General features: G+C 38.9%; 2 protein-coding genes across 9 annotated transcripts in view; one reads left to right on the plus strand and one right to left on the minus strand.

Annotated features, from left to right (window-relative positions):
• Positions 1-4,718: 4,718 nt before the first annotated feature.
• Positions 4,719-21,334, minus strand: TMEM68 (transmembrane protein 68). 5 transcript variants are annotated; one of them, XM_075213533.1, is made up of 10 exons: positions 20,954-21,229; positions 20,538-20,697; positions 17,545-17,667; positions 16,842-17,216; positions 13,958-14,125; positions 13,081-13,274; positions 12,294-12,354; positions 11,142-11,281; positions 6,684-6,799; positions 4,719-5,673 (listed from the first exon to the last, which is right to left on the minus strand). In XM_075213533.1, the coding sequence occupies exons 4-9, from the start codon at positions 17,164-17,166 to the stop codon at positions 6,695-6,697; spliced, it is 993 nt and encodes a 330-aa protein (XP_075069634.1). In that variant the 5' UTR covers positions 17,167-17,216; positions 17,545-17,667; positions 20,538-20,697; positions 20,954-21,229; the 3' UTR covers positions 4,719-5,673; positions 6,684-6,694. The 5 variants fall into 5 exon arrangements, with proteins under 5 accessions (XP_075069634.1, XP_075069633.1, XP_075069631.1 ...); XM_075213532.1 differs by having other exon boundaries at positions 6,677-6,799; XM_075213530.1 differs by lacking the exon at positions 20,954-21,229 and adding an exon at positions 21,238-21,334 and having other exon boundaries at positions 4,719-6,799.
• Positions 21,095-27,291, plus strand: part of TGS1 (trimethylguanosine synthase 1) — a 52,881-nt gene continuing 46,684 nt past the window's right edge. The window contains exons 1-3 of one of the 4 annotated variants that reach the window (XM_075213525.1): positions 21,095-21,210; positions 25,493-25,600; positions 26,389-26,453. In XM_075213525.1, the coding sequence (XP_075069626.1) occupies positions 21,203-21,210; positions 25,493-25,600; positions 26,389-26,453 (181 nt within the window). In that variant the 5' untranslated portion in view covers positions 21,095-21,202. Of the gene's footprint in view, positions 21,211-21,487; positions 21,610-25,492; positions 25,601-26,388; positions 26,454-27,291 lie in introns of those variants that run through there. The other 3 variants (XM_075213527.1, XM_075213526.1, XM_075213528.1) reach the window with 3 other exon arrangements.

Genomic DNA, 27,291 nt, shown 5'->3' on the forward strand with positions numbered 1-27,291 from the left:
CTCCCTTTTCACTTCAGGTTTATGTAATATAAGGATATTATATTTTCTCAGGTTTACTCACAAGAACCAGAAAAACTGTTACCTCCATTATCAGCTCACATTCAGTTAACCCCTAAAACCAACAAGCAAGCTATTGAGTTAGTACATTTGAAAAGTAGGCAGGACGTTGAACTGACATTTTTACTCTTTCTATCGTGTGTAATTCCATCAAGGCCCCAAATCCTGAAAAAAATTGTGCATAATGATTTTCTGAGGCACGTCCCAAAGTAGAATGTGGATGTGCACAGGGCCATCTTAACAACATCATGGGCCCCTGGGCTGAGAGCGCAGCATGGAAGAGGGGACCAGGGAGGGAGCCGGATCACCATCTGACCTTAACGGTCAGGTGACTGCAAAAGGTACTTTTTTTTTTTCCCTTACAGGAGTCCCTGCCTCGGGCCCCCTTGTCCGACTGGGCCCCCGGGCACCTGCCCATCATGTCCAGTCAGAAACACAGCCCTGGATGTTTATATATGTATACAGTTGCTGAACACATTTGCAGAATTATATTATCCAGTAAATGAACAGTTAAAGAATGAACACAAGTGACATTAAAACAGATGTTTATTATACATCCCATTTTTTTGCTCTGCACAACTAACAAATTACATACCACATACTTGCCTACTTTTTCTAACTCTGCTCCAGGAGATCCCGAAGTGGAGGTCGGATGACATCACCCGCCCCCCCGTGACGCAAAGCTGCAATCATGTTATTGAGGCCCCCATCCCACCCACTTCAGTAGGAAGTGGACTGGACGCAGGTGAGTGGCCCACTGTCCCAGGAATTCTGGAGAGCTATGCGAAATTCGTGAGAAAGGTCAAGTATGACATGGCAAGTATGACATAACATATGTATTGTTTTGTTAATACTCAACACTTGTCTTTCTTAACTGAATATCTTTCATTCCACCTGCATTACACCAGTGCATCTTTGTTAGATATCAATAAGCAACTACTGGGCAGACCATCTAGGGGTTTGGTTTGTGATTGAGGAATTTTTATTCAGTGTTTGCTTCTCAGTCAACCATCCATTATACAGGAACTAGAGGCCAAAATGTGCTATATGTAGGTATGGCTCATTTTGTTTGGTATATGCTACCAAACTAAGCGAGCCATAGAGGATCAAAAACCAAACTTTAGTGTACAGGCTTCAGAAACTGTGGAGATGCAAAGTTAGCAACAAAGCATAAAGTTAGTGAGCTAGATTCAAATATATTACACCATACTATGTTTTTAAAGTGTCTGCTTCTGAAGCTGAAATGTCTAAAAAGTTTTACTAATGTCTGAAATATACTGCACCCCCTGCCACAATGTTTAAATGAAATACTATATTTGATCTACTTGCCATAAAGAATTCTTTCATGTAGAAAGACTCGCTGAGGTATAATACAGAGCTGGGAAAGCTCTTTTCTGTTCTTGCCGTTTTCGTTCTGCCTTTTTTTTATTTCAATTTCATTTCCTGGTATCTGGTTTTACAGGGCTATGATGAATTGCATTTTTCCCATACAACTGTGAGCATTCACAATGATCAATGTCTGCATGAGAGGATGAATCATTGTTGATTCAAAAGAACGCTCTTAAAAAAGTAAATAACATAATGCTAACTTGTGTCAATTGAACATGGACTAACAATAACACAGTTGGAAAGAGAGGTGTCAGTGGTGTACCAGGCTTTAGTAACTTAGTGTTCATTGTAAAATGCAAATAATAATATATTTCTATTATGATCCTTTTATAAGTACTGCTTTATTACTATCTATAAAACATACGCACACCTGAGGTTTGTAAACCATTGCTCCCAATCCCTGGCTATGGACATAACAGCACACATTCAAGGTCATTTTCAAAGCACACTTATAAATGCTTTTGTTTTGCACTGGTGTGCCCTGATTATCCACCCTGTGCACTTCAAGGTACATGCTTACTGTTCACTCTCTGCACTTTTACACACTAGAGATAGGGGCTATACATTCCAACCTTTAAGACTTCAAGTGACATGGGGTAGGAGGAGGGCGTGGTGACATTGAATGGAGGAGCGGAGCTCTTAATGATGCAATTAAGCCCCACCCCCTCCATTCAATGACGTGAATTTCGGCAAATGCGGGAGCTATGCCTACTCCTGTGATGACTCCCTGAAGTTCAGGAGCCTCCCGGCAATTCCAGGAGAGTAGGCAAGTATGAGATAGGCTTAGCAGAGCCCAAAGGTAAAAAGATCCTTCAAAGCATCAATTTCCTATAAAAATACAACCTCCTACCACTTTAGTATCACCCCTTTTAATAAAATAAACATTTATGTTTTTTCCCCCAAAATACTGCTCAGTTTAGCCTCATTTATACCTTTAATTAAGGAGACGGATGGACATAGGGGCTGTCTTTATTACATGTTGCAATTCTCTTTGTTACTCCTGTACCCCCACAGTACACACATACACACACGTACACGTACATACATGTAGTGCTTGCATAACCATGGGTGGCGTGATCACATGCTGTGTAGGCAGCTTGCAAATCCCAAAGGGCTCATCCTTGTGTGTGCAATGTCATCACGCAAAAAGTGAATGTATGCTGGGTTTGCCTTTAAAAGCCCTAACCCAGCATTCAAGCAGTACCCACACTCTATCACTACCACAAGAGATGGCTCAGCACTCTCCCCTCAATCCATACACCCCTAGCAAGGAGCAAAAGACAAAGAGCTAGCAAAACAATGGTAAAGCTGTTTGGAGGCGTAGCTCTGAGCGGCAGCGGGTTGCTCACATGGAGCCTCTGCCATATTCTTTTGTGTCCAGATTGCTTGTTGCTCAGAGACTGGGATGCCACTTCCAGGCTCAGTGGCAGTCACATGACTGCAATGCCTAATCATTGCTTGGGTGGCTCACTTCTAAGGAGCATTCTGATTGGTCCTTGGGGATTTAAGTGGCAGGGAGTGCAGAGCCTTCCTGCCAGTGGCAGCATTCTCTTGCTGCCCTGCTCCTGCACACTGTGCAATGTTCAATTCATCTTTGTGTGCAAAGGACACTTACTACAGCCTTCACTAGGCTATATAGGGAGAATTTAATAAGTAGTGACAGCATATAATACTATGATTGCCTTTCTATTACACTGTGTGTGAAGTTTTGTTTCTTGCTCGGAGAGAAATGCGTTTCTCTGCCGAAGTGCAACAGCGAGATGCAAAACAAGTCCTGTTAGCTGTAGAGGACAAAGACTGCCAGCTCTGAGCTTATGCAAAATGTAAGATATTTGAGAACTGAAAAAGATGTGCACTCCTCTGCACAGCAAGGAGCACCCCTAATAATGTGCTCTCTCTGCCCCTGTATCTGATTTCAATAATCTTCCTTCGCAAAGGGAATCTTGATTTTGAACTAATCTGTTAAACCAGGCACTCCTTGTTAGTAGATAAAATAATGCTTAAGAATTACAATATTTGTGTACAGAACACATATCTGGTAGTTTGCATAAGGAATGGGAAGGGGGCTTTCACTTGCTTCCTTCAGCAGCAGAATTGGTAGACAGTTCTATAAGACAAAGATGACGGTCTCTAATTCCTCCCGTAAAACACAGACAACAAAAACCATTATTTGTAACATGCAACTTTCTTCTATGAAACAGGTATATTTGCTGATTGCTACAGTCACCACTCCTGAGGTTACATTCTGTGAACACGGTATATGCTCAGAATGATATCAGTTTTATACAGCGTCTCAGCACCTATCTTCAGTTGTTCTTCCCGTCACGTGGTCTTCCTATTGTTCAGGTCTCCACTCTGATTCAGTAATGACCACAGTAATTATCAGCCAGGCTCTGTTTACAGGTGATTTACATTTTAACATTGTTTTCTTTTTTACTTGCTTTATTTAATTTTTTCAGCCTCCCTTTTTATTTTATATTTATTCAGCAATAGTACTTTAGGTTAATTGTGTTTATTATTGAACTATTTCACTTTTACCTGCACCTGAATTCACCAGCGCGTGTCTTCAGATCCGTCCCTTGTTGAATTCAGGAGTGCGCAGAGCTGATTTACGTGCATTTGAGAACAAAAGCACATTGTGGTCAGTAGGTGTGCCTTGATTAATCAGGCCCCGTGTGTCTAACAGTAGCACATAACAAAAGAATACACAAAAAGGGAACTACACAGAAACTAGGAAACATACTACACACAAAGAGCCTCATGTAGAGTTTGTTGCCCTTTGCATACATGTAAAGATTCTGTTGTAGAAAAAGTGTACTTATGTGTGTAATTTGAGTTGCACGTATTTCAAGATACGTCCAACTCCAAAATAGCATAACAGATTTAATCTTTGGTGTTAATAATATTACCCTACGTATGGTGCGTGATTTATTGGATTTCTTTCACTTAACAAAAATGTTAAAATCAAATTAAACAATACAATGTGCTTTGGAGCAATAATTAATCACTGCAGCGTACACACTAATGTGGTATCAGGCCGAACAGTCATTTATCGTTTGATTGGCCCGATAATCAGCTGAAAATACTGTAGTGTGAATCCAGCCTAAGCCCTATGCTCAGGCACCGCAACACTGCATGTTGTTCACATCTTCTGAAAGAATCATGTGGATGTAGGAAACAGTGACACATACCAAACAGGATACATCAATAAAATCCATCAGCTACTACCAGTAAGAAAATGTTTAACCAAATGAGGCCTTTCACCATGACTCTAAAAAGATAGATTGTTTTTATTTTCCAAAAGTCATTCTGTTTACACTAATAAAAATCACAGACCACGTTATTCTCGCCAACATGTAAAACACAAATACATTCGGTAAATAAAAGTAACTGTACTAACACCGACCATTAATATGAAGCAGGAGGATTTACAGAAATGATATTGGAATATAGCAAAATTCACATAAAATCATAATATTGTACATTTATACACAGCACATTTCAAAGATACTTCATGTTAATATAAACTGCATTCCATTGTAATGTGATTGTTTTTAAGACTGGCCGTATTCTATTAGTTCACTTAAGGGCAGTATAGTATTGTCAACATGTATCAGAGAATTTTTGCCTTGTTGAAAAGATCCACTTGCTACAATATCTAACTCAATGATTATCACTTTGAATGGAAGATATATTCATTCCAATTTACTAAATTGTAGATCAATTATGCTATTAGAAGTAACAAACCCACCCCAAAATGCAAAAATGTTGCACACTGGCTAAAAATATTTGAATGGCCCCTTGTGTTAACGTTGCCATACAGTGGAATTAGAGTAACTCTGTCTTCAAATACAGTCATTAAATGTAATATGAAAAACTGATATTATTACAAACTCTTAAAAAAAGTCTAGTAACCCCAGATAACTTTCCTAGCTATTCCAAGTATCTGCATGGTCCTTAAAACATAATTTGTTTGATCACAACCTTATGATCTCTCCCCCATTGTTGTCTTGCTCCAATGTCCTTTTTGTGTCTTCCATAATTGGACGTTTTGTTTAAATTTTCTATAAATTAATTATAGGCTGTTCTAAATGTGTTAAAACTGCATCCCCTCCCTTTCACTTGGGAGAGAAACTGGTGGGTACTAGGCCCAGTGTTCTAAAGCCTTAGCTGGGGAACGATCTCTCTGGACCCCTCTTCAACATCAGTACTCCTGGTATCCTAGTCCTTCGAGGAGAAGGGGAGACTGGACGTTAGCACCATATAAAAGCACAGGGCTAAAGACAGAGTGCTTTTTGTATAGGCAGCATGGTGGCACAGTGGCTAGCAATGCTGGCTCACAGCGTTGGGGTCATGAGTTCAACTGTGACCATGTGTGAAGTTTGTGGGCTCTTGTGTGGGTTTCCTCCAGGTTCTCAGCTTTCCTGTCACAGTCCAAACACATGCTGGTAGGTTAATTGGCTTCTGACAAAACTGACCCTAATGTGCGTGTGTGTTAGGGAATTTAGATTGTAAGCTCCAACGGGACAGGGACTCATGTGAAAGACTATTCTCTGTACAGTGCTACGTAATTTGGTTGTCGCTCTATAAATAAACAATAATAATCTCCATGGTGATTTCTGATATATTCAATTATTTACAAGAAGAGGTGTAAATAAGGTTCCATAAGAATTACTGATGTGATGATATCAGAACTCACTGATTAGAGGCAATGACATCCAAATAGCCGTTGATAAAGGTATTATTTCAAGGAGTTTAAATAGGTCTTATCATCATTTGTGCATTATAAACAAGACTCTGTAACATCTTGAAGGCACAGCGACGGCACTGATTGTTTATGTATTATATAGTAAAACCACCGCGTTGTGTCCTGGACCTGTCTGCTCCTAGTGCTGGATACGACACCGAGCATGGTCACTATCTGTCTGTCTAAGAGGTAGTGTTGTAGTCTCAGGCCCCACAATCAATCTATACACAAATATTCTTATCTACAACTTGCCGGTTGGAAAGTAACATATACTGTATATTTTTTCATTTACTAAAAGCTAGCACAAAGTAAATCAATTACTTGTACTTAATCACCATCAAAAAAAGTGGACAAGCAGATGTTTCAAGGAGTTGTGGATATCTGCTACATAGAATACAGATTTATATTGCTTAGTTTTTATGTAAATTGTCCATAAACAGTATTTATCAAAGTAGATACAATTTACACATTTGTACAACAAACCCAATACATAAATGCACTTTAATCTTCTTTATGCTTCCTGTGAAATCTTTCCAGAAGGGCTCGGAAGACGTTTCCAGGTATCTTTTGATGCTTATCTATCAGTGACTGAATGGCACATTTTGTCTGTCAGAAAAAGAAAAGATTTACTGCAGTGTATAAAACAATCACATACAGAATGAGACAGTGAGGCGTCCTCAGCAGGGAGCCTTCAATCTTCTAATAATGCACAGATACATGTAACTGCTGCAATCTTACCTACAATAAGAGGACAAATGTTAGCCTATTAGTTAATGATCATTAGAGTGCTTATAATAGGTCAGTCTCATATGAAACACACATTGCATTAGAGTGCTACGGGAATATGGTATTTGCATATATGTATATTACAGACCTGTACTTCTTTAACATAATTGTGTAAGAGGACCACAGATTCAGCACACATTGGTGTAACGAGGGGCCTGGTGGGAGATGTGCCTGCTGGGTAATAGAGCTTTTTATATAGAGCTTTGTTTCCTATTCTGGCTGACTTTGGTTAGCTGTTGGAGTTCAGTGCATAAGAGGGAAATTAAGCTCTATATGCCACTAATAGCACCAGACGATTCCCAGCAGTCGCACCTCTTCTCCTTAACATTGCTGGAGGGGACACTCTCAACATGAGGGGTCTGTTGTGGTTATTACTGCTGCAAATGCAATATTTCCATCCCTGTCAGCAGACTGAATTCCTGAAATATTCTGTGATGCTGAGATTGTGATGTGAGTGAGTTCTCTATACAGTGCTGCAGAATGGGTGACGCTATATAAATAAATGGTGATGATGATGTGAGCATTCTCTTGATCTGCTAGGCTACGTGTAGTTATATTCACACTCTCCTAGAATATACACTTTTTTACAGCTCCCTCAGTCATTAAATCATTACAATTGGCCCATTTCTCTACCCTTTACACTAATAAAACCTCAAAAATCAGATATAGAATTTTATGATGTCACAAAAGTCTTTTTTTGTGTTACTGCAAGTGTTAAGCACAGTACAATAAATTCATGCTTTAGTAATATAAAATATACAAAAAACACAGTGCCTGCAATATATAAGACTAGATATGTTTTCTTAGATAAGGGCATCTATGTTTTTTTTTTTTTACAAAATTTTATATTACTGTGCAGAGGAAATTTTTAATAGAAAGTCGACCAAGTGCAAACATGTTACCTGCCCATAGCAAACTTTAACAAAGTGTTTTTCCCTTATGTTACTTTAAGTTTGGGGAATTAAGTTTGGGGAATTATTAGTTTTCCCTCATCTACACATTCCCAGATTTTACACCATTATTTTGTGATTCCTTGAAATTTTTTTCAATTTGGGTTTTTGACTTATTTTTTGATAATTTATAACAAATTTACATTCTGTTGATGTTTATTGCATTTGTGATAGTATGTGCCCCGAAGGAATCAATGCCAGCAGAAATGTGTCCTCAGCTGCTGACAACAGGAGGAACTACAAGCTGGCAAAAGTAATCAGGGCTGAAGTGCAGCAGCTCACTGCTAGGCACAGCCCAGCACTTCTGCTGCAACAGCAATTAAGGCTGAGGGGCAGCACCTAATTACAACCAATATGTAACCTTTGTTCTCAGCTTAGCAGGATCAGCATTTGATTATATTGTTGCTTTGTTTAGAAACTTGTATTGGTTTATTTTTGTACCTCTGCTTTCCTCCAACTATTCCACATTCTCCACTCCTATTACCATGGTTTACATCCCCCATTATTCTACAGTCACATTTCCTAACAACCATAGGTTACATCTTCCCAGTGGCAGATCCGGTGGGGAAGGGGCCATGGGGCCCACTACTGCTAGTAGCAAAAAAGGGGTCCGCACTTGCGTCTTTCATGTGCCTGCTCTTGCCAACTCTTTTGACCACATAATCGTTCATCATCACTCATCCTCCCAAAACATGCTCCCTGGTCAAGAGAAGTGTACTTCTGCCCTCTACCCATGCCAAGGTGCCTTCATCTGGGCATGACAAATCTACACTCCAGGATTTTCTAGCCAGACCTCCATCATGATAGGTCCATGAAAGTCCCATTTAAAGTTGTCTATTAGACCAGTAGGTGTTGCTAGGATAGGGGGTGGAGTATGTATATCACTAACACAACATTTGGGACACTTGTGCCTTTCCTAGTTAGGCTAAGGGGAGTCCTGTGCGGCTCTATGTCCTTTGGCAAAGGGCTTGACAGCATTCCAGCCCTGCCCTTTGTGGACAAATCTGATTATCTCCACTAAAAAAGTACTTATACCTGTCACATCTATAACATAATACTCCTTTAGTACACACGCTCCAACCTTATTAACCTCTTCGCCACTGAGGCTTTCCTCACCCCTGTGCAGAGCCTATTTTGGCACTTTTTGGGGTGGTCACCCCCGACCCATCTCTGGACTCAGAGCGCACATCATTTGAGGGCTAACCGCTTTTAAATGATGGATCCCCATAGTTTCTTGGAGCCAGGGTGGGTGTTTCCAAACCCTCCCACATCCTGGGCTCCTTAATGTTTTCTGCAGTGTAGGGACTTATTCTCTGGTGATCACACATGACCACCAGAGAATAACTTCTCAGGGGCCATAATCACTTGAAAGAAGAGACATCCCTCTTTCAGACAAGTGTACCTCCGAATCTGTGAGTGCCAGGATTGAGGATATATGGTGCTTCCACCTATCCCATGGTTCTTTACAATGGTCAGCAGTGTAGTGGTTGGGAGGGGGAGGAGCTTGATGATGTCATTAAGTCCCTCCCCAGCTCCCGCTTGCAGTAAATAGCTGTGGGGGACTTTTGGGTTTGTTCCCTCCCATTTGAACTCCGGCAGAACTAAGGACTTGTCATTAGCAGTTTTAAGGTATATGCAGAGGATGAGTCCCACTGTATCTTAGTACTGACAGGGTTAAGCTACTGTGTTCAGTATTCCCAGCATTCAGTACAAAGGGGTATACATGATATTCACCTCCGAGCCTATCAAAGCCAAATTCTGGTTGACTGACTTCAGCGCTACTGAAAAGGTGTCATTTTATAATTTAAAAATGATTGTAATAAAATGATTATTATTAATGTTCTGAAGTAATATTTAGCTTGAAGAAACTTTATAAATGTTTAATTAAAAATAATTTTATTTCCAGCCTAAATGCAGAGTAATATGACTTGATTAATAGAGCAATTACATTTAGCGTCTAATAACTGATTTCCATGTTTTCCCTTTCAACATGCTTGAATTATTCAGTAATAGTATTAAATATTAACAGCATTGTTTTCATCTGGTTGACTTTGTAAGTATTGGATTTTTACCATTATTGAAGAATTAACAATGTGTCAAGCTCTCTTGATTATAAAAATATATACACACCTACATTCTATATATATATATATATTATGATTGCTTTTGTGGTATTTGCAACGTAAGGTACTCTGTACACAGAAATGTTTGACCTCACATCCAAGCTGTAACTATGAACACATTCCTACTGGACAGGCTGAATATTGGGTCAACCCACAAAATTGCAGCCTCTACTTTGCGTACAACATCATACTCAGAATCAGATGTAGTAAAATAGTAAAAAAACATGGCCATTTTCTTATGCTTCAGACCTATAGGGCCATATTCAGTAAAGAGCGTAACTGACGCTACGTGCCATATTTTGCATAAAATCACACTTCGTATGCTCAGAAACAAACCATGTGCCAGAAAACGCAGCAACGTCCAATTCATCTTTGACCGCTAAGGACCCTTATTACAACCTACAATTTCCGGGGTGGAACAAAGAGTGGAATAGGCTCTAAGCTCATAGTCAATGTACAGTAAGGACGTGCCAAGCCAGAGCGCATGCAGCAGCGTCCAATTCAAGCTTTGGGCATCTCAAAGCTACTTATTTTTCTGTGGTATGACTTGCTCCAGCTACAGGTCTTATGTAAGTGCTGGTTACTAGTGATGACGGCTGTGTATGTATGCTAGAACAAGCGTTTACAATCAAGAGCAGCTCTAAACATGTATGTTCAATAGACATTAATAACATCCTAATAAATGTATTTTATGGAAGAAAAAAAAACACTTATTTTTTAATGACTGTATTATTAACAGGTGAAATTAACTGAAAAGTATTTTTTTTTCTGTGCTTTCTTTTGTGACTTAATATTCCACATTTATATTGGACGTATCCTGCAGTGTATAGTCTGTTATAGTAGAGTAGACCTACACCCATTAAGAGACGTATGTTTACATGCGCTCCTTTATCAATACGGACGTGCGTATGAACGATGTATGTGTGTTTTTAAAAATATGCACATTATGTTCGTTTTGCACTCTTTGATGAATCAGGTCCATAATGCTTGCAATGGAAATTATACGGTTCTCTTGCATTTGTAGAACAAAACACATAACATGGACTTTCTGAATGTGCAGCTTAGAGAAATATTCAAAATACACCTCACCTTCTCAGCCAGTTCACTGGCGGTGACATTTGGGTCATATTGGATAGGATCACCAAGATATGTACGAAATTTTACTGGAAATCCCCCGTACACAGGAACAAAGGGAATTTTGAATTTCTCATACATCCACCGAAAAATACCTTTGGGGAGAGAAAAGACCGGTTACACTTCTTACAATAACCAAATCTATTATTATTATTATAATGATGATGATTATTGATAAAGCATCAACATATCAAGTCGTGCCGTACATTCTGGGGATCTATGTAAGATTTGCTAATATTTACATTCTGTCCATGGCGAAAAGCCTAACTGCTTATTGCAACTGGAATTTCATTATTTGCTCATAAAACTAATGTTTTTATATAGTTAAAATGTCCGGCCAATTATTACATTGAATAGTAGTGAGCGCATCAATCAGATGGCAGTATATCAGTAGAGTATGTTATCATTTATTACTATAGAGCCAGCAGATTCTGTAGCGCTTTACATTTGCCCTGTCTGCCAGATTATGCTAATCTTCAGAAATAAAGTAATATATATCTATATATAGATATGTATCTCACCTCTTTGTCTGTTTTACCCAGTTTGTTTATTAGTTTACTATGTTTGTCCCCAATTGTAAAGCGCTACGGAATATGTTGGCGCTATATAAATAAATGATGATGATATAGTAATATATATGTATTAATATTTATATAGTAATCATTTATAAACCTATACATTTAATTCTATACTTAATGAACAATCCATAACTCCAAAAACATACTGGTAGGTTAAGTGGCTGCAATCAAAAATTGACCCTAGTCTCTCCCCCTCTGTCTGTCTGTGTGTCTGTGTGTGTGTCTATAGTAGGGAATTTAGACTGTAAGCTCCAATGGGGCAGGGACTGATGTGAATGAGTTCTCTGTACAGCGCTGCGGTATTAGTGGCGCTATAAAAATAAATGATGATGATGATGTTGATGATGATAATGCACAAGATTTACACAAGTGATTCTGACGAGACTAAACACAATGATGTAAGCTACAAGCAAACATTAATAGTTACTGTGGGTGAAATTCTACACAGGTTTACACACATTCATGTAGAGTTGCAGAACAGCAGAGCCCATGGAAATATTTAGCAATATTCTAAAAGATGATATCTTACGTAAGCACCCAAGCGATCGGAACCCTTCCCGGATGTTTTGTGTAAACATTGGGATGATGGGCTGAGAAGAGAGTGAACAAGGATACAAAAATCACTGTTTAATAAAATAACGAGTTTCAGACGTTGTTAAAGCATTGGCCTGACGACAGAGAAAACAGGACGACAATATAAACAGCCTAAAAATATACAATTTCTGTGTTACAACATAAATGTAGAAAAAAAACAAACAAAGGATACACATGTGCTTTATTCAATCAAGTAGCAGCGACCACGAAACCAGGAAATAGCCAGCCAGGCGCAGGAAGCACCCTGGCTATGTATAAAAGGTAGGTTCTGCCTCAAGGTGTGACTGGGGGGTCTCAGAGCGACAAGTTTACAATTCCAAAATATAGCGCCACCTCTCAGTTTGACTTGCAGACATGGGGTGCATATAAGTCATTAATAAAAAGCTTAGAAGATAAAAGTTTACAGATAAAATTAATGGAAGCTAGGTTGGGGGATATTTTAAAACAGTCAGATTTATATGCAGCCAGGTGAACTTAGACCCAACAGCTTTTGTAGCACACCACGTAGATTATATATGGGTTAGCCCTCTGGGAGAGCAGGGGAACCGCATAGTATCTATGTCGGGTGGCACTGAAAGAGTTAACAGCTACTAAACAATTATCTTTTAAATGGAACTAAAAGAGAAGTCAAAAGTCAAAACTACATAAATAAAATATTTTCTATAGTTCTTTAAGTCAATTCAGTTTAATGGTTTGCAAAATTGGTTGTAGTGAACACTTACCACTTTAGCATCTATCGCCACCTGGGCAAACCCTGTCCGATTTCCCCACAAGATTGTATAAGTCTCATCGCTAAACAGCGCTTCCCGTACTCCTCCCGGGGAGATAGCCAACAAGTGGCCGTTCTTCAGAGCTTTCACACACTTCTCCTTTGGTCCATGGATTACATTAAATACTTCAAGCAATGGTTTAAAACCTGCAATAAATGAAGGAGATATCATTTACACTGCATGGGGCATTCCTATTTATATTAAATATGTAATATAGCATACTAGTAGGACACTAATATTCCTTTATATTTTCCTACATATCTAAAATGAGGTTTTGTTATGCTGTGAAATATGTTCCCCAGCTGCAGTTTAAGCTGTAACCATATTGTAACTAGTTTGTATGAGTCAGCAAAACTATTTAAGACCTAGCCTATATTAAAAACAGAACCTTCTTCTCCACCAATATTTATTGGTGTGCAAATTTGCACAGTAAATGAAGCTCACTTTGATAAAAAAAAAAAAAAAAACACCCAAAAAAACCACTGCAAACTGTCGAAGGCAACGCGTCCTGAGCACTATTACCGTTAGTACGTTAATCTTTAACGTTGATTTTTGCTTGTGGCTCCCTGAGCCGTGAGAAAGAAAGACATTAGAATGAACAATACCACAGATGACCTCCATCAAATGTGCTAGGAGCTGTAATTTAGGCTTACTGTTCTTAAGCGTTTTTTTCTTTCTTTTAGCATTCATTAAGGACAGAACTTTTTTATAAAGTACTATTAGTAAAATAACTAGAAGTCAGTTGGTTCTTATTGGTTATAAATGACTAGACACTATTATAGATACAGACAGTTGCATAGTGGACTGTTGTCACAGAATGATCATTTACCTGGTACTTTGAAAAGGAAGTGGTCCCCCACGGTGTGGCAGGTTCTGCCTTTCAGAAGAATCACCTTCGCTACAAAATAATAATAGTCTACAGGAAGCGCTCCATGATAGTACACAATTAGTGCAGGTCCATCATCTGGGATTTTTTCCAAGCCATAAAGTTCATAACCTGTATCAAAAAGAATAAAATAAAAGCATTAAAGGAGGGATATCATTAGAAGAAAGAACTGTACATGAAATAAAAACTCCTAACTAAAAGTTTATTAGGAAAGTCATTTAGTCAAAAATTAATATTGGTTTAAAGATACTTGGGGAGGATTTCATTTTTCACGTGCTTTGATGCATGGTTTGCATTCTGCGCAATTTATCAATCAAGACCATAACCAAAACTAGAAGAGACATCACAAGTAACGTGATCATTGTGCCTTGCTGGATTTACCTGGCGTGCCACTAGCCGTTAAGCCAATCACAAGCAGCCAGAGTGGTAAAAGATAGATTTCCCGCTGGATTACGGTGGAACAAGACAACAATAGTTACTTGTTTGCTTTTCACATGATAAACTGGTGAATGAGGGATTCTGATTAGTTTTTTTTCAATGTAACTTTATTTTAAAAAAAAATGTCTGAGCATTATTATTTTTTTCCCCAACACTTCGGTATAATGAGTATGGTTATTAGGGACCTCTTACTATTATATTTGGAACATGGAGTTGGAAAAGTTGCCACTCCAGGGCTGCAGATCTTCTTTATTACCCTCACATAACAGGATGGTCAGAAGAGCACCAGTGTGGGGGGTTTTTGTGGCCTCTCCTTCCCTGGCAGGGGCTAGTTCCCTGTGTCACAGGAATATCCCACTACGCTGATTTCCCCGTCTTGCCTGTAACAGGAGAAGCGCATTTCAAACCACCACAGATCACAGTCTGATACATTATGCATCTGATCATGCCGGTTTTAATACCACATTTTAGTAAATCCCTCTCCTAAAGTTATTTACTAACTTCACTAAAAGGTGCAGATCCGCATTAAAACCATAGCAACTGATCAAACATTTGCTTTCTTTGTTTAACATTAACAAGTCAGACGAAGGGAAAATGCTGAAGGGTGAAAGGTTGCTGTCGTTTCATTGCAGACTTAAAGGTCATTTACATTTTCTACATATTTTTAAATCTACGCCCATCTTCATTGCCTATTTATGTCAATTGCATGGAGACTTGGGGTATATTTACTAAACTGTGGTTTTTTAGCTGTCATTTTATGGACTGTACTAAATAAATGATAACTAGAACCCGATTGGTTGCTATAGGCAACATCTCCACTTTTTCAAACCCGCAGTTTAGTAAATATACCCCTTGGTGGTGGTGGCAGACCTGTGGGCTGAGGCTAGTCAGTGGCTTTCTGCTCGTTTTTTTAATATGTGGAATATAAGCAGTTCCCTATACTGGAAATAATGTCACTCATCAATACTGCATGATGCAAACTAAACAATGAATCTAGCTAATTGCACAGTAGCTCTAGTTAATAATGCATCTCAGTGAGTTCGGTTAGTGTAAATCTACAAAATCACCAGCACTAAATTATCTTGAAGGAATCCCAGGAATTCAGTTAGAAGAATTGTAAGACTATGGGGTATATTTATTAAACTGCGGGTTTGAAAAAGTGGGGATGTTGCCTATAGCAACCAATCATATTCAAGCTTTCATTTATTTAGTGCATTCTACAAAATGACATCTAGAATGTGATTGGTTGCTATAGGCAACATCTGCACGTTTTCAAACCCGCAGTTTTGTAAATATACCTCTATATGTTAGTATAAAATACAAGCTCATATAAATATGTTTCAATTGGATTTCCAAGGTAATTTTGAGAATAAACTCTTTTGTAAACTTTACTTTCTGTGGATTGTGCTATGTAGTAATTGGTATATAGGATGGATGATATATTTTGCCTACATTCAGTGAGAAAAACACTGCAGAACAAACCATATAAAGTGCACAATTCAGCAAATTAATGAAAAATCTTCACGCTCTTGTGCACATAGAAACAACACATTTACATACTAATTGCAGCCCATGTAAAATAAAATCACACTGACCCTCAGAAGCAATAAGACTGTAAGACATTTTACAGATGTGGTCAAAATAATTTCTACTCCAGTAGCTGACCAATGTAGAAATGTTAAAAAACAAACAAATGACACACAGGGATAGATGTATCAGACCTTCTAAAGATCTAAAGCAGGGTTTTCCCAAACCCAGTCCTCAGGGCTCCCTCAGTACAGGTTTTTCATATCTCCTTGCTGGAGCACAGGTGTATTCATTACTGACTGACACATTGTAACAGATCCACAGGGGGTCCTAATTATGTCACATGTGATCTGGAAAACCTGCACTGTTGGGGAGCCCTGAGGACTGGGTTTGGGAATCCCTGATCTAAAGTGAAGATGTTGCCCATACCAACCAATTAGATTCTAGCTGTACTATATAACTAAAAGCTAGAATCTGATTGGTTGCTATGGGAAACATCTACACTTTTCATTTTTAGAATGCTTGATACATCTACCCCACAGGTTAAAATCATGTTTTGTTAATTACTTTTTTAGTTTAACCAAAAATAAAATTTGAATATTTCCTCTATGTACCCACAGATCAGGGAACCAAAACACTGGACATGTATTAGACAGGAGTGTGGTTCCAGCCAACAGAATGAAGTATTCCGATATACAATTAAATCCTCCTGTGTTCATGGCGGCTATTCTCAAGAGGCACTGTTCTACTTATGCTGAGCGTAATCTGACATCATCCTGCTTCATATCACGTGGTTCACATAATATATTACAACAAAATCCCCTTTCATCCTATGCCATTGGTGCCAACAGATCATTTTTACCATGCCATATTGTAGCATGCCCATCCCAAAGTGTTGCCAAGGTTTTCCGAGCGCCATCCCATATACTGTTTGAATAGGCTTCTTTCAGTTCGTTTTTGCGCTTGTACACATGGAGGAAGAGGATGGACAGGTAGAGAAAGATGACAATGAAGAAGGGCAGTATGAATACTATTATTAGTGGTGTGAAGACCCACAGAAGGTAATCTAGGTAGTTCAGGTAATCTTCCACATTCTCCATTTCCAGCCAATCCAGAAACATCTGCATGAGGCAGGTGAGATAGGCGAGAGGTGGGCCTGTGGGACATGACTCATTCCAGTCTTGCATCTTCAGAGCAGAATCCTAAGCTGAGAATCTCTCAGACCTCTATTTCCCTCCTAAGAAGAATGACACCATGTTAATGTTATTACAAAGGCTAAACACATAAGTGGACTTTGCTTTCATTGGTTCTAGGACAAATGCAACTGTTAATCATTAGTATTTGATGTTATGCAAGTGGGACTTTGCAGAGTTTATATACACCAGGAAAGCAAAACGTCTTTGTTTTTAATGTGACTCTCCATCTGCATTTCTATCACAAGGCACAACATAGCCTACTGAATTAATAGGCTGAATACTGGATCTTCCTACAGTGTTTGTGTGCAGATGAAAGGTCCACTTTACTTAACCATCGATTTTAGATACATATTCAATAAAACTACTCACCAAAAGACACTTATGGGGTTCATCTGTCACTGTATAGTTCACGCTATACATTTAAGAAACACTTTAGTTCATACAATACACTTCGGAGTTGAAAGTTTTAGGGGTGGAAGAAACATCACAAACCTGCAGATGAAACATTAAAGATAAAATGTAAAAAAACAAAACATTTTTCATAAAGTGTAACTGTACCAACATTAATGACAATGGATCAGGCGATTGTAAAGGAAACCTTAAAGACAACAAATTGCTAACAATATATTTATAAAAATCTCCTAGTTATTATATAAATCTGCTTAGTTAGTGAAGGGATTATCAGATAAAGGGTAATCTGGCTGTAACTGGTTGAAAACTATGAGTTATACAACTATGACTTAGTTTTTTAGTCCTGATTCACTTAGGAAAGTTAAGTAAAAAAAATTGAGTAAGTAGTCTCCTGGACAAAACCATGTTACAATGCAAGGGGTGCCAATAAGTTTTCTATTTTGCACATAAGTTAATTACTGTCTGTTTTTTCATGTAGCACACAAATACTTGATAGCTTATTTGTACACTGAAATTTAAAGTTGGTATTTGTGTGCTACATGAAAAACAGACAGTATATAACTTATGTGTAAAACAGAATACTAATTTGCACCCCTTGCATTGTAACATTGTTTTGTCCAGGAGACTACTTACTCAATTTTTTTACTTAACTTTTCTTAATTAATCAGGCCCTTTGTTTTGTTTTTTAGAACAAGGATTAACCTAAATACCAAACACCGCATTACATTTTCTGTTAATACAGAGTTTTTGCTTTCAAGAGCTTGGTGTCTATATTTCTGCATGACTAGAGTAAAAGATGCATACATAATAGAAATGAGTTAAATAGGGACATAAAATAAACACTTTAAGCTAAATAGAAAGCAGAAAAAATAATGGGCCTGATTCATTAAGGAAAGGAAAGCAAAAAAAAGAAGTAACTTTGTAAATATAAAATGTGGGGACAGATTTATAGTTGGGGTAGGGCATGTCCTAGATCAGGCCTGTCCAACCTGCGGCCCTCCAGATGTTGTGAAACTACAAGCCCCAGCATGCTTTGCCAGTAGACAACCTGTTGATAGCTGGAAGGGCATGCTGGGACTTGTAGTTTCATAAACATCTGGAGGGCCGCAGGTTGGACAGGCCTGTCCTAGATCAACTTTGAATTTCAGTATAAAAATAAAGTTATCAAGTATTTGTGTGCTACATGAAAAACAGCCAGTATTTAACTTATGTGCAAAATAATAAACTCATTTGCACCCCTTGCATTGTAACATGGTTTGTCCAGAAGAAAATTTACTCTTTTTTTTATCTTACTTTCCTTAATGAATCAGGCCCATTATGTGTACTAAAAAGTGTGTACAACATTGGCTAGGTCTGTTGAATTCCTCCACCTTGGAGTCTGTTTCATTACCTTTGGATCGACAATCAATGGTAATTATACCTCTCCATTATTCCAAAGCAATGATAAGTAACCGTGATGTCTTACAGAAATATAAAATTAGCGGATTGGGGTTCTTTACATCAATCACTAAACATTACATTTCTCAATGAAAATGTGTTAAAAAAATAAGTAATGCAGAGCAAGCAGTGCGGTTAGGGTGAAATGGGTTAAAATTACCCAAAAAGTCCTATATTGTAAATAAAAACACATGCTTCCTGTTATAAAAATATAATTGCCTCACACAACAAAAAAAATGTATTTAATGCTCAGTCTAAGAGTGCTTCTGGGTGCACATTAAGATATAAAAAGAGTAATTTCCATTTATGCACTCAAAAATCCAAAAGTAAGGATTGCATTTGTCATATCATCATCACCATTTATTTATATAGTGCCACTAATTCCGCAGCACTGTACAGAGAACTCACTCACATCAGTCCCTGCCCCATTGGAGCTTACAGTCTAAATTTCCTAACAGACAGACAGATAGACAGACTAAGGTCAATTTGTTAACAGCCAATTAACCTACTAGTATGTTTTTGTGTGGGAGAAAACCGAAGCACCCGGAGGAAACCCACGCAAACATAGGGAAAACATACAAACTCCTCACAGATAAGGCCATGGTCAGGAATTTAAACATGACCCCAGTGCTGAGAGGCAGAAGTGCTAACCACTATGCCACCGTGCTGCCCTATATTTCCATTTCTTAGAAAATTTTATTTTTATAGCATGAAACTGGAATTATTCTATTTAAAGAAGGTTTATATTATAATTTACTGCAAAGTGAAGTAGGTATAGTCATCCTATAAAAACTGTGGTATATTGTTTGTTGGTTACATGTAATGTTCAACATTATAGTTATTGACTTTTTGGGGGAGATTCAATTAGCTGCAAGTTGTCTCCGGAATGTCCACAAGACACCTCACAGCGGAGAATTGACAACCATAATTGCCGGCAATATGTGCAGCGCGATGTCTGCACGCCACATTGTCAGCAAATTAATCGCTCCCTTATAGTATATATAATTCCATTTAGTAATCTCAGGTGACAGAATAGTGAGACACACTCCCAAACAGGATAATAGTGAGTTATAAGGGGTTTTCACTGGGTGAAGTGCCTTGTACGTCTATGATAAGCGCCGAATGGAGGGGGAGCTATTCAGCTCTGGGACCCGCACTGCTCATCGTTCCAGGAAATTGCATTTAATTATGCTTATTTTTGCTCGCACATCCTGGAGTGCTATCCCAGGCACAATAAGCATTGCAGGTTCAGGAATGTAATAGCTCCCTGACATTTGACACGTATAATAGATGTGTGAGGCACTTCGGTCAGAATTGAATTCTCCCTATAGTAGAACATGCTGGCTTTAAGACTGCTATATGTGAAATATAAATAAGCAATTACATGTGCAAAGACCTTTGAAACATTGTGTAATAATTTACAGACAGACATGCTATAAGTAATGGAAGCCAATATGACAATATAAAGACTGATTAACAGAATATATTCAAGTTTGTGAGCAGGACCCTCTTACCTCTTTGTCTGTGTTGTCGTGTCTTTTATTACTGTGTTTATGCCCATATATAATGCACTGCGGAGTATGCTGCCATTATATAAATAAATTACAATACATATAACTGGCAAGTGTAACACCTGTAGATCTGGCTTCTCTAGCTGTTATAATGAACAGGAACCTGGAACAAAAAAACACAAAACTGTCATTTTATTACATTCTGAATCTACACTGACAACTAAAACACACAATATATATTATTTATTGTTGCTCCTACAATCTTACACAGCAGCACCACGTTTACATGCAATACTACATGCCAGAGATGTATTATGTACATGTGACACATATACAGTCAGAGGTCAGCAGTCAGTCATCTGGTGACATATTGATGTTATTCTACTGAGAAGCCCCCCAATACATCTCCTTATACCCACCCAGAGCCCAATGTCATTGACAGCGTCCAAGATTCTGACAAAAGTACTTCCCTGAGCTTTACGACTACAGGCAGAGCATAGAACTACAATTCCCAGCATGCTCTGGTGCCTTCTTCCTGTCCCCAGACACTGAGCAGAAAGAACATCGTGGATAGGCTTTGCCTACTATACCAGGAATGGCTGCTGTCATGCATACATAACTCCATGTATCATTCATGTGAATCTCCTATATAGTGAAGTGATCTCTGTATGAAGATGTGAGTATACTTCCCCATTATTTTCACCTATATCTATTTTGCACCCATGGGAAGTTGTCAACAAAGCAGAGCACAGTGGGATATGTAGGCTGCTGACGTCCTGGCTCCTGCACAGATACCCGGAAATACAGCAGACAGCACTTATTTAATATGTAGAAACCATAGAGTCGGAATCATGTGACTCCTCAGCTGTTGCTGAGCTATACACAGGACATGATGGGACGTGGGCTTCTAGTGTTGGAGATACACAAGCTTGTCATAGAGTTATGTCATCTCTAGGATGTAGGGGAGGGAGGTGTGAGATGCATGCTGGGAGATGTAGTTTTTCTTATGTTGTATAAACACACCTACTAAAGCCCATGCTGAACACTGGAGTGAGGATGCGATTACACATTGCAAGTATTGCTTTACTTACGCTTAGGAATACGCATATACGTTGCTTTGTATCGTGGGGTTATATTTTGTTGCATTTATGAAAACATTTATTTTACACTGGTGTTGTCTGCTGTATTTGTAGCTTCGGTAATTAGGTAATACGTAGGCTGCAATAGCAGTGTATCCTGGAATACATATCTGGGTTACATACAATCTACTGCAATACACCATGCATTTAAGCATACTCGTGTCCAAAGCACATATTTGATAAATGCCCAAAAAAAATGCCACTATTTTCAGCTTGTCTTATGCACTGATATGAAGGTCAACTATATTTGCTTTTAACTGTGGGCTATGTTTAACGTGTTGTTTGCACCACATGACCTGCAGTACATTGTAGGAAGGGGTAGTAGGCAGGTAAATATGAAAACTACATAAGAGTAATAATAGTGGTGCAACAATTCTTACTAAAGACTGAAATGGTTTGTGCAACAATACATTTTAAATGTGATTTAATTTTGAATGCACTTATGGGGCTTGGTTTTTTTATTAAGCAAAAAAAAAAAAAAAAAAAAAACTTTGCACCTTGGCAGAAACATGTTGCATTGGAGGGGGAAATAAATTTAAAATGTGTGGATGGATTTATAGTTGTTGTAGGACATGTCCTAGATCAATTTAAAACTGCAGTGTACAAATAAAACCTATCAAGTATTTGTGTGCTACATGAAAAAACAGGCAGTGTATTCCTTATGTGCAAAATAATAAACTGATTTGCACCCCTTGCATTGTAAAGCTGACATTTAAACTACCGTTATAACGGTATTTAAGCGCACTATTACCGGAATAACAGTACTTTTTACAGTAATGCAACCAATTGAATTCCCCCCTATAGGTAATCGTCAAGTAGGTGTGTAAATATTGGGTGTGGTTAAGGATGACCTGTCACAGGTCGGTCATACATCAACGTATCACAGAATCTTCAGATAACACGGCAGTACGTGAAAACACTTACAAAATCTATATTAGATGGTAAATGGTCCCCACTAAACTACACTGGTGGGATTTTGGACACAATGGTACCCAGTTACATATTGGGTGAGACTGCCATAATATCTAGATTCTGGGACAACATGTTAGACCTGATATCGCAGATTATCAATAAAAAATTACCAAAGGACCCTTTGATCAATTTACTCTGCCAACCAATTAGATCAGTAGATAAAAACGATTAAACTTCTAATATATTGATCAGGCACATCAGCTTCCTGGCATGCAGCTTCCATGGTGTAGATGGCAAGTCTCCTTCACAATACAAGTCGACAAAGTCTGGAATCTGCTGTACCTCTATTATAGCCGTAACCTCCAAGGAACATCTTAACCCCCCTCCCCTCCCCTCCTCTTCCCCTGCTATGAGTTCAAAAACCCCTCAAATTCACCTTTCCTTAAAAGTTGCAGAAATAGTAGAACTACCGACTCTTCCCCACCTCATTATCCTTTCCCCACACAAGTGCTCCCCTGTCGGACATTTTTCACCTGTCTATAGTGAGGCACACACACATTTTTTTCCCTAAACTATGAACCATAAAAAGTCCCAAAAATTCTTTATTACCCACTTTATAATGAATGGTCACATGACCAAAGGTTGACCTCTATTTTTATATACAACGTTTATAACCCCAGTAGGCCGTGGGATTTGATACTGGTTTGTGTTGCTTTGTATTTTTCGTTATAACTCCTTATATCTGAGTTTTGTGTTACAATTCATATATATGTTACGATCTCTGTTAGTTTTGTTGTTTTCTCTCAACATCTTTTTATTTGTATCTCCTTGCGCCCCCCTCCCCCCCCCCCCCCCCATTTCTCCTGTGAAGAGGACAGAGCTCCAAAATATTCTCCGTATGCAAATAACTTTCTGAGCAGCAATCATTAGTGATAATGAGCATGTAGCAAATGTTCATAGTTTTACCTTAAACCCAGGATTTGCGTTACACATTCCATCATTTACAGATCAAGAGAAGGGGCACTAAGAGCTGCGAGTGCACAAATTATAACCATGGCCAGCTTGACAAAATGTGAGTTTCTCTTAGTTTAGTGATTTGCCCTGTCCACCATACAAGTATCCAACTCTGTTTGGGACAGTTACATCATTGTAAATACAGTGTTCTCCCCACCTGGCTGTTTTTACTTGCCATCCGGCTCTTGGAGCCCAACAGAGTCATATTATAATAGGAGAAACAATGGTCTATTATATTATAACAGGCACTATGTGAGCAATACAGCCGGCAGTGTGTGTTAGACCACTGACCAACAGTCCTGGCAGGTGTGGGCAATAACTGCCAACATTTTTTAATATTATTACAAAGTAATACACTGCCCCCAACCGGCTGCTTCTTAATGCTACCTGGCTGACAACATTTTCTGGGGAGAGCACTGTAATAGCTGTTACATTAATATGAAGCAAAAATACTCTCATAAATTTATCTGAAAAAAAAATTTGTAATGGTGAGTTCTGACATCCAAACTCTGCAGGAAAACACACCGATATATGACACATAATCAATGAGTCGTTCCATCATGGAACACATTTAAATGGAGTAATTCTATTTACTTCATCAAAAAGACCCACAATGTGACACAGGTAGACTGGTCTGTAGTTGTAAAGAGACAGAAATGGACGAAACGTGTTAAAGTCTTTGACTAAATACACATGAAAATATTAAGTACAGAAACGAATTTCCCACACAGCTTCCTTCTGCTTCACCTATCATCAGGGCCGTCATCAGGGGGGTACTGTTGTACTGGGCCCGGGCTCACCAGGGGGCCCGGTACAACAGCGCAACACATACTTACCTGGGGGCCCGCTGTCTTGCAGGTCTCCGCTACTCTGTCTTCAGCCTGGCTGTCACCGTGACAGCCAGGCACCAGAATGCGTTCGCAGGAGTGGAGGAATCATTCCCCCTGCGATCATGTGATCTGCCTGTGACAGCCAGAGTAGCGGAGACCAGCGGACTGCAAGACAGCGGGCCCCCAGGTTACTATGTGTTGCGCTGCTGCTCATGGGGGGGGCCCGGAGGACACGGGGGGCCTGTCCTGGGCCCCATGATTTCTGAAGGCGGCCCTGCCTATCATCACTTCCTAAATGCTCCTCTTCAGATGACTGTATCCTCTTCAACACTATAACCAATGACTCTGTATTTTGAAAATATATATCATTTGTATTCTGTAATAGGCTGTGCTATTTAATTTGTATTAGTCATGTCAGAGAACTGCAGCCTTTTCCCTTTGTAGGGTAACAGAATCCGCCAGTGATTCTAATATATTTTATAATCTACAGTACAAAATACAGGAAATATTTTCCCCTGTATAATCTTAAATGGTGATTTTACCCCACATTATCTGTAGATGTTTAATATGTGCACAAAACACACCTTTGTAATACAGTATTTATAAGGTACATTTCACTAGGGTCTGAGCATATTCTGTGTCCCTCCTCCGTTTTATTGCTGTCTACCCTATTTGGAAGAGGGTGAGGATAGAACAACCTATAGCCAGTCACAGCAGCACATAATGTTTCAGGACAAAGGTATCCTGATCATGCGGATTGCAGTTACCTGCCCGCCTGTGTGTTTGTGTCAGTGAGGACAGAGCTGCATGTGGCAGAGGCTGTATCATGTGTGAAGGGGAATGAGGACAAGTGTGAAGTCACAGACTGACAATTAGAGGGTGGGAGGCGCAGAGACCCTCAGCAGAAGAGAGTAGTGATGTAAAACTGATGTGAGCGGATCGGGGAGTCAAGTGCACATCGTATGAAACAGGTCATACATCCCACTTGTTTACACTGTTCTGTGATATATAACACAGGTTTAGATATATCATTTTCCCATTGTCACTCTCTGCACTATTTTAGGACCATGCTGTGTGTGGAATGGAACCATGTGGCGGAGATATGTCTTTATCTGGATGATCTGAGTGAGGACAGTAGGATACGGTGTCTCTGCTCCAGAGCTTTTGTGAAGTAAGTGCTAAGACGTTGCTTCTCGTCATCCTCAAACATTTTACATGTATATTCCTGAATTGTCCCTCTGATATTAAGTGCTAAAATGAACTATTGAACTAGAGCGGTAGTATTTCTCAGTTTACCAGTGTCCTGTCCGTAGGTGGACGGAGTTTATGGGATTTCATGTTATGTATAATGAAAATAGACATCATACCTCTTAGAGGAACCTTGCATTGAATAATATGTGTATATTATACTAGGTATTCTTTCAGGTTGTGCTTAGGCCTGAGATGTCTCAGTTGGCTGCAGGTCCTGTTCTTTCTGCCTTGGCTGCAAGCCCTGTTCTTCTGGTTGTAGGGCGTTTTGCTCTCCTTAGTAAATATAATTGCATAACAAAATACAGCCATTCCTGAATGATGCCTTATTCGAAAATATGATTTGTTAGGACACTTTGTTTAAGTGGTTTGCCGGATTTGGGACAACCCCCCCCCCTATAAGCATTTTGGGGATCCTCCTTGGACTTTCACTCTTACCATGTAGCTCTATGCACTGACAATAATATAAAGTGCTGCTAATATAGAAGAGTTCCTAGCACTGAAGTAAGACGGATATTATATGCTTTGCTAAGGGGATTGTAGTGAATATGAACAACAGCTGTCATCCATCTTTCACTCGCCTCCCACCCTTCAATACAGTGAATGCAATTGATGTATTTTTAAGAGTTGTTATATAACAGGAATATTTTTGTACCTCCTGCCCAAGTAACTCCCTCAATATCTGATGTTTATTTTCTTCTTTCTTTCTAGTGATCGTAACCTATACTATTTAGGATTAAAAGGATTTGACAGTAAGCACAAGTGTGATGTTAGAGGTAAGGTCAACATAAGAAAGACTTATTTTTATATGATTCTTAATGTTTAGGCCAAAATTCCTCACATCCAGCCTGCTCCCTTCTCTACTAGGAGCATGCTAATGTGCAGTTACTGGGAGGATGTGGGAGGGAAAGCTAAAAGTCTTATTTTCATTACCACTGTTTAAAGCATGATTGCATTGGAAGTAGCTAAAGCATAAATTTCCTCTATGATTAAAATTCTTCTCTTACCATGTTACTATTATGTTGTTTCTTATGTTATGCTGGCAGTTTACCCTATTGGTGCAGAGTCTGATTTAGAACTTTGTACACCAGAGAATGAGTTCTATAGGATATATATAAAGTAATATATGCTGTAAATCGTAAAAATACCTATTTGTTTACACATTCTTTCTATGTGGAGTTTGATCTCCCTGAGTTTGCGTAGGTTTCCTCTGGGTGCTCTGGTTGGTTAATTAACTCCTGACAAAATAGACCCTAGACTATGTGTGTGTGTGCTCCAATGGGACAGGGACTGGGGTGACTACATAGCCTCTGAAATAAACGATAATGTGAGGGTACCGTAATATTAGAACTGAAGTTCACTTCACTTAGGTTCAGAAATCACACCGGCACGGAAGAGAACAAAAGAAAAAATGTTATCTTTACAAAAGTTCCACAGACAGAAGAGTCTGTCAACAGAAGGTCCAGGGAGACTCAGTATCTTGCTGCTCCCGGACGCTTGGCCAACTCTCCACCAGCGGGGCTCTGGGTATCAGTCTCCCTACTCGCGCGCAACAATTTAGAACCTGTTGAGTATCTGCTGATGGAGTGAGGTGATGATTGGTCCCAAGATGGA

The sequence above is a fragment of the Mixophyes fleayi genome, chromosome 5 (genome assembly GCF_038048845.1).
Source record: "Mixophyes fleayi isolate aMixFle1 chromosome 5, aMixFle1.hap1, whole genome shotgun sequence".
Lineage (NCBI taxonomy): Eukaryota > Metazoa > Chordata > Amphibia > Anura > Limnodynastidae > Mixophyes > Mixophyes fleayi.